Raw genomic sequence first — 17,420 nt, 5'->3', positions numbered from 1 at the left:
GAAGAGAGAAAAAAAGGGCTGAGTATGTAACTCAGTGGGAAGTGCCTCTGGGTTCAATTCCTGGTACCAATTAAAAAAAAAAAGGGACATACAAATCAATTTTTATGGAAGCACAAAGGCAAAAGGAAGTGATTATTTTTATAGCTCATAGGGAGTAGAAAGAAAAGTGATAGGGAAAAGTTAATACTCTGATTTAAGGAAGAGAAAAACAATTGCCTATTTTTTTCTTAAATAAAGGGGTTCTTAGAGTAATAAAACAATTTGGTATAGATCACAATATGACTAAACCACACAGTGCCTAAGTCCTTTTCAGCATAATGTCTAAACCACATGGTACTGCCATGCATTCATAACTGCATGAGGTAATGTGCTCTGGAGTAAAATAATGGAACATTCGTAGCAGTGAGAAAGAATTACAACCACAGCATTAACATGATGAACCTCACAAACGAAAGGCTGAGCTCCTGAGAAAAGTCAAGACACCATGGGACATTCCGTCACCATGAAGTCCGAAGTCAGGGAAAATGAATCTCCCAAGACACAAGTTGGGGTGGGGGTGACTCAGGTGGGAGGGAAGCAGCCTCCAGGAGGGGTGTCTAACGTCTCTACCATCTGGGTCTGGGTGTGTGTCACACTGAGAAAAGTCATCAGCTGCTAAGCTTAGGATTTGGTTACTTTTCTGTATTTACATTATACTTCAATAAAATGTGTATTAATACAAGCAAACAAGACAATATATGTTCTGCCAGTTTCCAGATGATGAAATGAAGAATGGATAAAATACAAAAAACAGTTTTACTCCTAAGATAACGAGAGCCATCAAAATCCTTCCAGATATTGTAAAACAGTTAAATTCACAAATGCATACATGGGAATTGGAAGAGAATATTTGAGATGGGGTTCTAAATCACTCCAAAAGATCAGGAAGGACAGAGCAGAGGCCAACTGGCCATGGCCTGAGTCAGAGGCAGCCCTCCCACCTCAAAGGATGTCCAACAGTGCAGCTGCAGCAACAGGAAAGGGCGAGCGCTCAGCACACAGGGCTCACTGTGTCGTGGGGCCGGCCTGCCTCGCCTTCCACACCATTCCCAGTTCAAAATCACTTGGATTTAAAGTTTCAGCAAAGATTTAGGACTATTCTGCTGCATGTTAAGAAAAAAGAATAAAATCTTCCTTTAAAAGGGCGAATAAGGAAACACCAAGTAGTTATTTTAATCTTAGATTAAAAGAAGGCTTTATATTAGGAGTCCTCCTCAGGCCTCATTCCAAGCTCTCAATCTACTAATCTAACATTCTATAATTTTGCACATTCCCCACACTTACACACACGTACCAACTCCACCACTTATCTGAGGAAAAGCAGCTTCCCCAAAATAGAACATTTTCCATTAAAGAAACACGTATTCCATTGACATTTAAAAAAAAAAAAAAAAAAAAGAGGGGAAGTTAGAAGAAGGGCTGTACAGACCATAAATAGTCATGGGAAATTATAGTCATGTGTGCTACGGAGAAGAAAATAAAGGTCATTGATACAATTTATGAAATGGTTTAGAATTAGGAAGGAAGCCAGTTTCATCACCACAGTTCTTTTACGTATTTTTATGAGACTATGTCTTCAGGCCCCATTTAACCACCTGACTTAAATATCCTATTAAGAATTTCTTCACTGTAGAATTAGAATAAATTAAAACATAAGAAATACATTTGTATTGCCCTGAAGTATCTTGGACTAGGGGCAGCTGGGAAATCATCTGGCAACCTCATTAAAATACAATTCTCTGGGAAATAAGTAAAGAAACGAAAAGAGAGAAGCAAGAGAATACTTTAAAGACAGAAAAGCCCAAAATATTGCCTTAAAAACACTGACAAGTCAATGCTCACCTACTAAAGCTGTCTAAGGCACTTTGAAAACCCACTGAATTATCTGAAGGAAGGGAAGAAAGCAACTTCCGAAATGATTTCTCACCACCCTATCCTCTTTCTGAAATTTGCCCATACTTAATGAACTATATATATTCTCAATGGTAAATTAGGAGGGGAAAAGCCTGCATTGTACTTCTCCAGGAAATGAAACTAAGTTAACTGAAAGTACACGGGTGCCATCTGAACCATATGCAGCCTGACTGAGTCACTGTGTTGGTTAGTAGTCCAAGTGCAAACAATTGGACTAACAAGATTTTCAATTCTAATGGTCTCAGAAAAGTTAAATTCAATGCCCATTCTCTTAAAACGTTCTCTCCTCAATCTTACAACATTTCAGGAAGAGACAAAGTAAACTGATTTAGTGGACTAGGTGTCATCCTTCCACCAGGAAGTGGTATGGATAACTAAACAGTATGGATAACTGTTTAGTCAATAGATAGGCAATACTCTTCTTATTAGAGAAAAAGCAGAAAATGGTACTGCTTCTTTCATTTGTAAGGTGCTTTGCTGAAACCACAGCTCTTGCCTATTTTCTATCTTATCAGATGCTCCCTCTTCCCAGAGGTAATCCCTCATATATTAAAGAAGACACACACAAAGGCTGAGAAATTTGAACTGCTTGGCGATGGTTAAACAGTAACTTAGTGGCACAACCAGAAATAAATCCCAAATTCCATCACCTGCAACAGTCTATTATTCCCTAATACATCTCTCTCCAAACCTCAAATATTAAAAAATAAAATAATAAAAAACCTTTTCATGAAGACATTTTCACAGTCCCCTTTCTCCAAAATAGCTGGAGGTCAGGCAGGGCACCTGCTGGGAACCTGAAGATCATGTGCACATGCACTTCAAATTCAATTATTAAAGAAGTTAATCAACAGTATGGTGTTCAAAACCTTTTCTTAGCAGGAAATACAAAAGTCAGAAAAAAGAGATACAGCTCCTGCCCAAGAGCACTTGAGATGTCACCCATATGAGCAGAGACAAATCCACTTCCTGCTCTGGAGCAATTGCTGTGTCCCTCTGCCTTGGCACACCATGTCCATCTGGCTCATCTGGGTTGCTGTTTTATCCTGTTTGCTTTTTAGAAATTTCCATACACCCTTAGAATTTTACAGCCTGATTCTGTCCCTGAAAAGGATCACAGGCTTTGGTACCGTAATAGATTTACAATTTGTAGGCATGCCAGGTATTCTGTATTTAAATAATTTTCCTGGAGATCGGTGCTAGGATTTGTGTTCCATTAAAAAATCCAAATGGTTAAGACTATCCAAACCAAGCACAACTCTTACTTTTAGACAATTCCCTTGAGCTAGGCACAGTGGCACACAGCTATAATCCCAGTACTCAGGGGCTGAAGTAGGAGAATCAGAAGTTTGAGGCTGAACTCAGCAAATTAAGCAAGACCCTCAGCAACTTAGTGAGGCCCCGACTCAAAAAATAAAAACTCAGGTATACCTCAGTGGTAAAGTGTCCCTGTGTTCAATCTCAAGTAACCACAATAAGAACAAAACAACAACACAAACAAACAATTCCTTGATTTCTGTCCCCAAAACATTCCCAGAAGTATCAAACAAACCATCGTAATTTCTTATTGCTCACTTTTATAACACAGCACTTTTGACAATCTCTTCTACCTTCACAAGGCTGATAGTTAAGGCAGGGGCTTTTCAACATTTTATGATGGTAACTAAAAGTACAAAATACATTTTGCATGACCAGGCACACTATACATGTAACATACATATGTAACTGAAACAAAAGTTTCATGAAACTTAACTAAGGTTACTGATTCACACTGATGTTTTCCATACTTTTTTTTTTTTAACAGTACATGTGAACCCCTAAGCCTCATACATGATAGGCAAGCATTCCACTAAGCTACATTCCCAGCCTTTTTTTATTTATTTTATTTTTGAGACACTAAATTACCCAGGTTGGGCTCAAACTTCGGTTCCTCCTGCCTCAGCCTCCTAAGTAGCTGGGATTACAGGCATACACCACAGCAAACAACTACTATTTTGGGGCTAGAAGTCTGGGGATTAAGACCAGGTGTTTTATCACTGAGCTACATCCCCAGCCCATGTCTTATGTATGCGAAGGCTTCTGCATACTTCTTTTCTTTGGGGAGAGGGGAACCAGGGAGTGAACTCAGGGGCACTCGACCACTGAGCCACATTCCCAGCTCTATTCTGTATTTTATTTGGAGACAGGTTCTCACTGAGTTACTTAGTGCCTTGCTTTTGCTGAAGCTGGCTTTGAACTCTTGATCCTCCTGCCTCAGACTCCCAAGTCACTGTGCCTGACTTGCATATTAATTTTATATCCTGATAAGTTACTAGGATGTTTTCTTGTTTGGGTTCATTTATCAACAATTTTAGGGTTTTCAAGTATTCTATCATTTAAGTGCAAATACAGATGGTGTATCTCTTCTTCATTGAGTCTCATGCCTCTGATTTTTTGTTTTGTTTTAATGTGTGACTGGTATATCTAGTAAAATACTGAATAACAATGTAAATAGTGGACATCCTTGTCTTGTCACCAATCTTAGAAAGAGCACTGAGGTTTTCCTATTAAGAAAGTGCTTTCAGAATCATGGTGTGTAAGGAAGTAACCCTTAATACCTACTTTTCTTTTTCAATTAACAATTTTATTAAGATATTATTCATAATTCACATAAGCTTACACCTCATTTTGTTCACTCATTTATCAGGTAACGAACATGGACTATTTCCATATTTGAAGTGAGTTAAGTTCAGTCATATATATTGATATATCTGATCTTCAGTCGCAACTGTCCTACTGTTTCATGTTTATATATATTTGCTATTTTCCTCTCTATAAAATGTACATTCTTTTCTTTAATATATATTTTTTTTATTTAGGGAGTTTTTTCTAGTAGTCACCTTGCATTTCTACCTTATTAAATGATCATAGTTCTTTGGATTTTTATATAATCACTATATGGCTTATCACTTTTTTTAAAAAAACTTTGAGATCTGTGTTTACTGCTAGAGGAATATAATGGAATACAGTTTTAAATATTAGTTCTCTTCCATTGTTGTGCCTTTATTCTTCAAGGACTTACATATAAATATTACTCCTTTGTGGTCAGTTTTGCATATCTATTCTTTAATTTTCTAATTCTTTTTCTCTTTTTCACTATTTTCATCTAGATTTCTATAACTCAAGTCTTAAAGAATATTTAGCTTGATATAAAAATCTGGGGTCATACTTCAATCAAATTTTTAAAAACTGTTGCTCAACTATTACCTTGCTTTGTATGTTTTTGAGAAATCTGATGAGTATACATATTTGCCTTTTTAAATTATTTGACCTTTTTTCTTGATATACTTGAGGACGTTAATCTTCTGAATCTAGTAGTTTTATCAAAATAAATCTGAAAATTGAAAATTCTGGTTTTTCCAGGTACTCAATCAATCAACAGTCCCTTTAAAATACACTTTAATATACTTTCTTTGTTGGTAGAAAAATTCCTTGGATTACCATTCTGAATACTAGTTATGTTCCATTGTTTTGTCTTTGCTCTTCAAGGGCTCATAATAAAATGTTATTCCTGTTTGGTCTGTCTTGCATTTTCACTATTTTATCTCTTATCTTTTTATTTCTCTTTGCCTCATTTTCATTCCTTACATTTTTCTGCCTTTCTTTAATGTCCCTTACTAAATTTTTATTTGGGTCTATTCTCCCTTGGGCACCTTGTAATATATTACTCATTTCTGAGATAATCACTACCCTCTTTCATTTTATGAATTCAAAATGAATTCAAAACTTATCTTTCCATTCTTTCTTGTTTGTCCATTTTTATTCTTAGTTTCTCAATTTTCTGTTTTTATATTCCAACATGCTCACTTGAGTATATTTAATTCTGCTTTGAATGTTGTCTTATGGTTCTCTTTGGCTTCACAATAGTGTGGGGGAGAATATTGCACAGTAGATGCATGCTGTTTTTTGTTTTTGCATTTCAGGGTTAGTAATATAGATGTCTCTATTTCCTATTTCTTTCCATGGCATCAGGCTGATTCACAGGATTCGTAGATTAATAGTGCCATTTACTGTCAGCAAGCAAAGAACACATAACACTGAGAGACTTCTGTTTGGGCTGAGTGGGGAAGGACGGTGTGTCCTCTGATATTCTGGCTCACCTTTATTGTGAACTTTTGTTTTCCTCTTTTGCTTCTTTTCCCTTTTATCAACCCAACTGTCAATTTTCTCTAAGTAGCTGTACTTTTTCTGCATGCTACTCCTTCAAATTATACACACTTTCACCTAAGCCTTGGATGGTAGTTGTAGGCCACCTTGGCCCTGTTGCCACCTCCCTCCTATCTTCCCCACTGTCTTCTCATTCCGCCTTCAGTGGGCACACAGACTCGGAGTGAAGCAGGGATGAAGAAGTGTGGGAGACTGCTTGCTCTCTGGTACTTATTTCTCTTGGTATTTACACTTCAGCCTCTGATGCTAAAGGAGCAACAGTTCTCACAGAAGATGCCCTAGGTTGGCAGTTCACGATCTGGTGCACCTCACAATCACCTAGGGAGTTTTCTTTAGAGCACATTCTCCTCTTCAACCCTCTTAGTAAGCAGGGTTAGGGAGAGGCCTCAAAATCTAAAAGAATTCTCACCAAGTTGAGAATTGTTTCAGGACAAAAACCCATTTTAATGTACTCTAGTGGTTTCCTGGGACAGATGGAAATGCCCCACCACCACCAGTGGAGCAAACTTGCCCCTCACCCATTTGGGAGCACCAGAGAAGTGGTGGTGAGGGTGACCAAGCAGCCCTTGGCACTGGCAACACTTCCAACAACCTGTGCCTGTTCTCTTTTCAGGTTCCAGGTTCACAGCTGAACTCAGGAGTGCTCAGGACCTCTGGATAAACCCTTCCTGTTTGTTCTGGTTAACAACACATGGAGTTTGTCACTAGAATCTAACCCTGGTGAGATCACATAATTGTCTGTTCTCCAAGGCTCCACCCTTCCCTTCCCCAGAACTGAGGGGATCGTGTCAGTGGGGAGTGGATGGAAACTGTCTTCTTCACAGTGTGCTAAACCCCACCGACTGATTCTCTAGTTTTGAAAAACTAGTCAGTTGATTTTGATGTAACAAGGCTAAGAACCACTACTTTAGGATATTTGAGAAACACACAATAAGAGATGAGATATATTTGATATCCAGAAATAAACTACAGATTCACAATTTTTCTATTAAAATTCTTCTTTTATGTAAATCTGCTTTTCAGCAATAGCACCTGAGGTCACCTTCAGCCTTCAGTGTGTGTAGGGGACCCTCTTGACTGGAACCACACGGTGGGGAAGCCTTGTAAACATGCTGATTCCCAGGCTATTCCCCTGAAGTCTAAGTGAGTAAAACTGAGATTAGAGCCAGGAGTACTCATGTTTGATTAATTCTCTAAGGGATTCTGAAAACATGCTTTAAAAAATACTCTTCTAAAGTCTACCATGGCTCTCAAAACACCAGAATGTCACAAGTTAAAAACAACAACAAAAACAAAAAACAAAAATACGTAGGCAACTTAGATCTTCAATATGCCAGAAATATCTGTCTTTGCCAAAATGCACCAGTTGTCATGCTCCATCAATCACACTCTTCTAAATTTTCTGTTCCCTTTTAGTCCCTTTGATATTTACACATGTTCTGAGTCACTAAAACTTATGGTCTATAGTGTGACTAATGCTCTGGGGATACTTAATAAATACAAATGAGCAATTACCATGAACCACATTTGGTTCACTACCCTCAACTCCTGCCCCTGAAAATACCTTGTACTGCTCCAACCAGGGATAAAAACAGACCCGGATGCCCACCCACAGCATGGAGCTGTAACTCTCCTTTAAGAGCATCCATGTTGGCTTTGTCAATCAGGGAAATTCCATTTGAAGAAGCTGTCTGGCCATATCAAATTCGTGTGCAGATGCTGACTGGACAGGGAGTCACTGCCAAGATTTCAGAAAGGAACAGAAGGATGGCAGTATCTCTAACAGCGCCTCATCCACTCTGGTGACCCATGCAGAATTACCTACCTTTCCCTTGCCCATCTGTTGATCACAACCAATTATCTCAAACTTTTTCAGAGTTTCCATTAAGAAAATCCTCAACTAAAAGCAGAAAGAGGCAATATGAAAAATCCAGGCCAGTAAGGTCTAGATTAGAATATCTGGTAGTTTATCCAACGGACCTAAATTCTCTCTTGACCATAAGATACTAAATCACAGTCCACTTCTCACTAATATATGGACCATATATAAATTTTGAGCTGCAAGGTTTTTCATTGCTTATTTTTTTCCTTAAAAATGTATTTATTTTTGTCACATAGTAACTGTACATATTTATGGAGCATAAGATCATATTTTAATACATGCATACAGTGTAAACTGCCAGTTTATGAAAAGATGGTCAAAATAAACAAAACTCAAAGATGCACATACATAGAAAACTTGTAAACTGAAAATGCTGATTCAAGTCATAAGAATGTTAATACAATGGGTCTCAAGATTTCAGAGAAAGATGATTTTACTGAAAGCCATCTAATTTATAAAGTAGATTCATATCTCTTATTTGGTTACCAAATACCTTCCTGCTACCAGGAAAAGCAGATTAATACACACTATTCTAAAGTTGACAGTATCATGTAATTAAAACTGTGAGATTGATTTCAGAACACAAGATTCAGAACAAAGGAATACACCCAAGAAAAGGAGTCAAAATTTGGTTTTCTACTCTGCATCCAATAACACATGTTTTTCTGACAGTTCTCTTGAGGCTTCCAAGTACTTGTTCTACTGAGAGCATGAACTAAACCATTTTAATTTATGAAGGCTTGCATTCAGGCACTTTCCTCAGTTACATAACCCAACACAGAACTGATAACATTAATTTATTGTCACAAAAAATATGAAAAAAGGAACAACTACACATTTTTAAGATTTGTATCATGGAACAAACTGAATGGGAGGAATATTAAGGCAGTTTCATTATTGGCTGAAGTTATTTACCAAACAGGAACAGCAAATTTGTTCCATCCTACAACAAAAAAGTGTTCTTCCTCATGCCATGAGGCTGAGTTCTGCCATGTGCCTCATCATTTTCTGTGTCTTCTACCCTTTTATTAAGCTTCCTTGTGCAGCTACTTCACGCTGCATTAGGGTAAGCTCCTGGAGGGTCATACCTCTGCTGACTCACTTCTCCATGTCCCACAGACTCCCACACTGTGGCTTAAACCTACTGGGGCAGTAGGAAGTCTGCTGTGCCGAACCATAAAACAAAACAAATCACAGCTGAAACCACCCACAAAAGCCTATCGCACTCTTTCCTAAAAAGCCAACTTTTTAAACATCATGTTTTCTGGGATGGCCTGCTTCAATTACTGTCAATACTAGTTTATTTCTTCCCTCAAACTCATCAAATGAAATACCCAAAAGCTGTACATTTTCCTGATAAAGATTATGCCAAAATAAAGATTATTGTTAATATCAACTCTCTAAGATTCAGTGGTTTGGTAAAAAAAAAAATTAGAAAATGTTGCCTTTCATGTTTCTAACAAATAAAATAACTTCAAAATGTGGTTTAAAAAGTGCTAGTTAAGCTGGGTGTGGTGGGACATGTGTAATCACAGCAACTCAGGAGACCAAGGCAGGAAGATCACAAGTATGAGGCCAGCTTCAACAACTTAGTGACACTCTGTCTCAAAATAAAAGATAAAAAGGGCTAGGGACGTAGTTCAGTGGTAGAGCACCCCTGGGTTGAATACCAGTATACCAGTAAAAAAAAAAAAAAAAAAAAAAAAAAAAAAAAGAGCTAATCAATCAATCTTACCCCACCTGCTTCATAACCCAATATGTCTGAAATAATTAGTTCTTAAAATATTCTTTCTGACAAGAAGAAAAATCATACCATGCTGGAAAGTAACTGCTATAGAGGTTGGAAAACAAAGGCAGTGGAATATGCCTTTTTGGAAAAATCTCTTATTTCTGCCTTTTTAAAAAATCACATTTGTGTGTATGAATATATATATATATTTGGGGGAGAGAATTGGAGATTGAACCCAGGGGCACTTCACCACTCAGCAACATTCCCAGCCTCTTCAACCCCTTTTTTTAAATTTTGAGACAGGGTCTTGCTAAGTTGCTGAGGCTGGCCTCAAACTTTGAGTCCTCTGCCTCAGCCTCCCTAGTACTGGAATCACAGGTGTGTGCCACCACACCCAGTTGAGAATCATATTTTCTTAAATTCCATTACTTCTTTATAATTAGTTCCGTTGAAATTCATTGTAACTTATGTAAGCACAGTGGGGATTTTTTTATTTTTATTTTTATTTTTATTTTTTGAGAGGAAAATAACCAAAGAAAGAGGAAAGGCATACTAGAAATTTTCTATACCTTGATCTGGGTAGTGGTTACAGATATGTGTGTGTGTAAAATTTCTTGAGAAATACGCCAGAGGGTTTTACACTTTAGTGAATAGTGTTACATCTTGATAATTTTACAGGAAAAAGACACAAAAAATACGAAGTTGGGAGTGAGGATGGATAATGTTTAAAATTCCTGAAATTCTCTTTCACTCATTGAATAAAAATTTATTGGGCACCTTTCCTTAATTCCAGATACAATGCAGAATGCTGGGGATAAAACTGTAATTGAGCCCAAGTTGCTGGTTTCATAGAGTCAACACTCTAAGGGTAGGAAGGGCCGAGTGGGCAAGAAATCACAACAGGCTGCAGTGAGTCAGTGAGGAGCTGAGCACAGGCCTTCCCTGGCTATTTCACCCACACAGCGTCACGTATGCTGAAATATCTAAAACTTATTTATTTCTTTATTTTAAAAAAATATTTCCTTTTAGTTATAGCTAGACACAATACCTTTATTTTTATTATTATTATTTTTTTTATGTGGTGCTGAGGATCAAACCCAGGGCCTCATACATACTAGGTGAGCACTCTACCACTGAGCCACAACCCCACACCTCTAAAATGTACTTTTAAGTAAAAATATTCATTTCCTTCTTTGCACTTGTAGAAACACAAAATTAAGTTTAACTTTTTAAAATTTTCATCATGAGAATATGCTCAAAGTTATATCCTTTAGGTTGTCTCTGAAGTAATGGTCACTTCATTTTAAGTTATTCCTAAAAATAAACATTAGTAGAGGTCAAAGTGATTTAGGCCACTAGCCTATGCAGCATTTTAGTATATGCACAAGGGCTTTGAAGCAAACAAAATGTTTCAAAGTAAGTTCACAGCCACTGTTACTTAAAGCTTTCTTTAAAATTCTCTGTGTTGTAGCTCTTCATAGAAAACAGAATTTCACATAATGGTTAGGTTAATCCCTTCATCAAAACCCCTTCTTCAAAAGCTTACTGATACAAGTTATTTAGAAAAATTGTTCAAAAGAAAATATGTTACTTAAATATGAGGAGAAAGCTGTGGTAAAGATAAAAATAAATAAGCAAATTCTGAGAAAACCCATCTCTGTCACAAAAGTCACAAATAAGGAAAGCAGGACTAGTGAATCATAAGATAATTAAGCTACACCAGGAGCAACTGGTACAAGCTTTGGCCAGGTGGCAATGCAGGAGAGTCCACTTCTCATCCTGTTTTACACCTGGATCCCACTGCACGTTTACGTACAACACAACCTACTTCTCTCTCCAGGGAAGAGCAAAGTTAACAAGAAATCTACAGGATATCCCTGGCTCCACCCCCTACAAAATGGTCAGAGATGTGGCTGGCAAAACAATTCTCTTCATAAATCCAAGCTGGATAATCAGAAAGCTCTCACGCATGGTCTCACAACAGAGAAGACAACAACGCCAGTGAGGGGTACTGCACTGACCCAGGTGAACACACAAGACAGATCAAGCACTTTACCTGTCCGCCTTCATGAGGAGGGTAGGCGGCAGCTCTATGAGCTGGTTATGCTGCACATCCAAGACCTCCACCGAGGTTCTTTCTAGTCGCTCAGGCAGCCTTGTCAACTGGTTATGTCCTGCCAGCAGTTTCCGGAGACTACTGTTACAAAATAAGCTGTGCGAGAAGGGACAAAAAACAAATGCCAAATTACTTCAAGCTCATTTGGGATAAAGTTTAGAAAATGAGTAAGAGCAGAATACTTAAAATTCTCCAAAAATCTCATAGTCATTCAAAGCAACTGCAAGTTCATTTTAATATAAACTTGGACTTATTTATATTTTAATACTTTTTAGACTTTAAAAAAAAAAGAGGGCAGGGAAAATTATGAAAACGGATATGATGCAAAGCAGCTCTCCTTAGAGAAGAACAAGTTTCATAGAAGCGGTCAGTCCAGTTTTGTTAGATTCACATAGTGGGCTCTGAATGACTGTAGGATTCTCCAAGGAAAGGCTTGAGTCTTGTATGGCCCTACATCGCTGGGTGTTCTACCCACACAGATGCTAAATAAATACAGCAGAGAAATCTTTACATAAAGGATCAACATTAAATAAAGGGTTCTTCTAGCCAACTTAAATTTTACAAATGCAATTGAGAAAATGTTACATTTTCTTTCAGTTTTGAAATCATAATCATCTCTCCTTTCTTCGGTTTCATGTCAATATATTTTTGGTTTCTCTTCAGTTTAATCTTAGACCAAGGAACAGACTCCCTCCTAAAGACAGCAGAATACATTTAATCTACTATTTTCTTGTGAGCCAATCTGAAAGATTGGTTGCATTTCTTCTAAGGGTTACTGGAACAAAATCAATGATGAATATTTGTTAATCTAATATAAATGTGCATTATGACCACTTCAGACTTTTCAACAATTGTAGAGAATAAAACAGGTGCTGAATTTAAACATAAACATCTGGGAGTGGTGGAAAAGGTCAGGTTATAATCTGCATCACAATCACTACATAATAAGAACTGATTTATGCTGCAGTTAAAATGAGGCTTCCTCATCCACCTCCTGTTTTCTACCATTCTGGTCTCACTCACTGGTAACCACAGTTTTTTAAATTAACATTTTTATTTGGTAAAAAAAATTATACATATTTATGGTCTACAACATGATGTTCTGATATATGTATACATTATAGAATGGCTAAATCAAGCTGATTAACATGCATTATCTCACCTATCTATCATTTTTTGTGGTGAGAACCTTTAAATTCTATTCAGTAATTTTTAATATAATACATTATTAACTATAATCACATCTTGTAGAACGGTCTCTTGATCTTATTTCCCCTAACTGAAATTTTGTATTCTTTGATTTACAACTATTAAAAAATCACCCCACATTATAGCCTAACTTTATTCACTTTTAAATATCAAAATTATATCCTTTCTTGCAAAGATGTTAGCAATCTGTCCCAACCCTTGACACTAAGGTCACCATTAAAGATATCTGACTTTGCAGGCATCAGTGTGACAGGACAGACTATTCGGGCCAGTGTGCAGTCACACTTGTCACAGGGCAGTCACTATAATAATGACTCCAACTCAATATTTCAGGATTTGGAGATATATATACATATTTTTTCTTTCATCCTTAATATATGGATAACTGAAAGGAGTGAAAAACTCCATTTTGATTTTTCCAAACAAAACAGCAGATTTGATCAACTACAGGATGAATATTAAATGTTATTAGAGTCGGTTCAATTCCTTTTTATATTAAACATTAAAATACTTTCTTTCCCCTTAATGCATTTACACTTCTAAATAATAATTTTTGTTAAACCCTTCACATACCTTACTTAGATAAATAAAATTGAGGTATTAAATCAATTCTAACAAATCACTGTCTTGCTTGAATAAAACAACAGAGTCCATAGAAAGTGTGCAGCTAAATACCATGAGAAAACAATACAAATTGTTTTGTCCCATATTAAACACACACACATGCACACACACACACACACACACTGTTCAAATGCTTTGACAATAGAGCATTTGATATCTGCTTTGAATAAACATTTTTTTCAGATCCCCCCAAAGTCTGTACTGATACACAACTAATCTTAAGATTAATGAACTTTGGGACAATTGGGTGAAGTATTGGTTAACTTGTAAGTATTTTGAGGGTATGTGTAAATATAAAAAATTCTCTTTGGGAGCCTACCGCAAAACAGGCCTCAATCACTAATGTGCTGTCTGTTGGATTAAGGTCAGAAGGGATAAGAGAAGAGAGAAAATAAGAGGAAAGATAATGTTAAAAAACAAATTTGCAACAAATTAATTTTCCCCATTAATAGTAGCCTATTTTTGTTTTTAATCTTCCTCTTCTAAAGGGGGGGGCGGGCAGACATCCAAACACACATACCCACACCTATCTACCTTTTCAATAATGGTGATGGGCTGCACAGGGTTACATAAATGTTCAATGTGATACTCCTGGGCAGAGAGCAATTTCAAATGGATCAAATTTATAGATATAATGTACAGCTGAAGAACAAAGAGAAACTACCTGAGCTTTTCAGGGACTTAAAATGTAACTTAGATTTCTTTTAGGATTAAACCACAATAACCAAAACATATATTAAGGAGGTGAAGAGGAAAGAGAGAGATGATTATGAAAATAAAGTACCATGGAAGAAAAATGTAACATTTTCTTAGCTGCATTTGCAAAAGCTTAATTAGACAAAAGAATCCTTTCTTTAATGAGCCTTTTATTCTATCATAGTGTTATATAACAGAAATATAATGCAAAATGCATAATTTTAAATTCTAGAAATCACATTAAAAGAGTATAACAATTCTTATATTTTATTTGACCCAATATATCTCAAATATTTTATAATATTGTATATTGCAATTAATATACAATGTTGTTAATATTTTGCATGTAGTACATATATTTCACACTTACAGAACTTCTCAATTAGAACATAACACTTCTCAAAACTCAATAGCCACTTGACTCAATGATGAATAACCACTCTAAAATATTTACTAGGCCTGTCAAGCATGTATATATCATTATTCTTGTTCTTTATGAATGCTAATCATACACCTAAAGATCATGTAAAAGTAATCTAAAATAAAAGCTACTCCAAAATGGTGACATATTTTCTGCAGTATTTTCACTGATATTCTGGATTGTACATTGGTAGAAACAATTGATTTCCTCCATTCAGTGATCAGCTAAAAATGTTGAGAAAATAACTAGACATGAATTATGGCAGCCACTAGCCACAAATGACTACTTGATTTTAAATTATTAAAATTGGATAAGATTGAAAATTCAGTTCCTTGATCACACAGTCACATTTCAAGTGCTCAACAGGCACATGAGAAAAGATGAATCAAGTTTGCCCTTCAAATTTTAATGATCTAACAATACCCCCACTAAAGTTAGAATCTAAGAAAAACAAAATTATTTATAGGAAAGATAGACATGTGAAGTCAACAGACAAAAGTAGAAGATCCCAAAAGAACTAATATTCTGGAGGTGAATTTAATTAAAATTTTCCACCAAGCACCCTCACTTGGCGTGGTTTTGATAGGTGTGCTTCAGAGTCAAAACCTCAGTCTAGTCTTTACTCCATGAAGACACACATGGGGTAAAGATACCAAATAAGGTTTTAAAACTCTTTTGGAGGTTCATAAAAACAAGTTAAACACTAAAATCAGCATTTCTATTCATTGCTCATTTATTTTAAGATTCTCTCACTTGATCTGCAATGCTTACCGGGCAGGAAGTTCACATATTTGATTATGGCCAATATCCAAAACTTCTAGCTTTCGGCTTTCACATACCCACTCAGGCACATTTTCTAAGTGGTTTCTAAAAATAAAAACATGTAGTTATTTTTAAATTAAATTTGACCTAAACATGATTCTAAATTCAAAATAATTACAAAGAATAAATAAAACTTTAATGGAATACCAAAATACAATGAGATAAATCAAAAGGATATGTGCATTCACTTTATTTTAGAAGATAAACTGTGAAATGTTAAGAAGAAATATAGAATAAGTAAGAAAGAACACTGCAACACTATCTGCATCATCTCTAAAATCCAAATAAAATAAAATAAAAATTTAAAAATTCCTAGTTCCCAGATTGCTTTCCTAAAAAGTGTATAAATCCAAGTTAAGGAACAGGAGGAAATCTTATATTGGGGAAAAATACATGAACACTTCTGGTTAAGTCAAAGAGTCAAATTACATTAATATTATTTTCAAATTTACATTTTTACACTTAACATTAAAATACTTCCAATCCCAGTTGGCATCATGAAAACAGAGCCATGAATAAAGAGGAAGAATGAGAACTGACTTTAAAATGGCACCAGTGAAAAGGTACACCGACGGTAAAGACTCAATACTTATTAACTGAAAACATTTACTTGAGCATTAGGTAGTAATTCTAATTACTAGAATATGTGAACTGAACTCATAGTGACTTTAATTATTAAATAAATTGACCAGTAGGCAAAAACTGGCCCTCAAATATGCTAGGCAAGCGCTCTCTCGCTGAGCTATATCCCAGTTCCAACTATAATTCTTTACAAATAGATGAACGATTCTGTGAAAATATGATGCTCGGGACAAGAACTATAAGATATTACAGCAAAGGTGAATATAGTTGTGATGTTACTGTGGTGGGAATTATACATGTTCTATAATTTTGATATTATATCATTTTTCAATTAAAATATAAAAACAAGGCATTATTTTTTTCTGTCTATATAGGTACACACTGTTCTGACTTTGAAAGCTAAAGACTGACATAATTATTTTGTCTTATAGTAATTAACTCCTACAATAAGAAGATAGGAGAGTAAGTGTTCCTTCATAAGAGTAATCTCAACATACAGAAATGAAAATTCCTATAAATGATTAAAGTAACTCAGAACTTAATCTCAAGGAGCTCTAAAGACCTAATAAACACCATGACAGACGACAGCTTGGAAGGTTGGGGGGGGTGGGGGTAGAGCATGTTCCAGTGAGTTACACAAGGAAGGTGAATGACATCTAGGTGGCAGAATTCAGAAACAAGCATGACACAAGCGTTGCCATTTCAGGCTGACTTCGGGGTTTCAGTGGGTACACTTATCAATCATGTTCTATAAAGAAGAGGAGACCAGATTCACTCTATGGCCAGCTCTCTAAAATAATCTGTTTAAGATATTTATATGCAGCGATGTATGCAAACCCCACTCCTACACTGTTCTTATTTAGAAGGTGAAAATAACATCCAGAGCTGACAGGAGATGGAAGAAAGGAAGAAACTTAAATCATGTAATGTCTGACTTTGACTTCACTAAATATAACTGTTTGATGAGCATTTCTGTGGGAAATGCATGAAGCATTCCTCAAAGAATTTTGTCATTTTATAATTATAAATGTATAATAAAATTCTAATTGTAATAATACTTCCAATAGCTAAATACTGACACATTCTTACATAATTATGAGTACATTTATAATTTAAGATGGCTAAGTATGTGTACTTTCATGACAAAAGGCAATTCTGTGCATCATGAATCACACTGCAG

The 17,420-nt window shown here is 36.0% G+C and overlaps 1 protein-coding gene across 1 annotated transcript in view; it reads right to left on the bottom strand.

Annotated features, from left to right (window-relative positions):
* PHLPP1 (PH domain and leucine rich repeat protein phosphatase 1) overlaps window positions 1–17,420 on the bottom strand; it is a 222,367-nt gene that overhangs the window by 28,499 nt on the left and 176,448 nt on the right. Inside the window, exons 9-10 of the mRNA XM_079109386.1 lie at window positions 15,608–15,703; window positions 11,827–11,982 (exon numbers count right to left, since the gene is read on the bottom strand). Coding sequence (XP_078965512.1) covers window positions 11,827–11,982; window positions 15,608–15,703 — 252 coding nt within the window. The remainder of the gene's footprint in view (window positions 1–11,826; window positions 11,983–15,607; window positions 15,704–17,420) is intronic.

The sequence above is a fragment of the Sciurus vulgaris genome (assembly GCF_902686455.1).
Source record: "Sciurus vulgaris genome assembly, chromosome: 13".
Classification (NCBI taxonomy): domain Eukaryota; kingdom Metazoa; phylum Chordata; class Mammalia; order Rodentia; family Sciuridae; genus Sciurus; species Sciurus vulgaris.
This window is presented reverse-complemented; position numbering and strand designations above follow the sequence as displayed.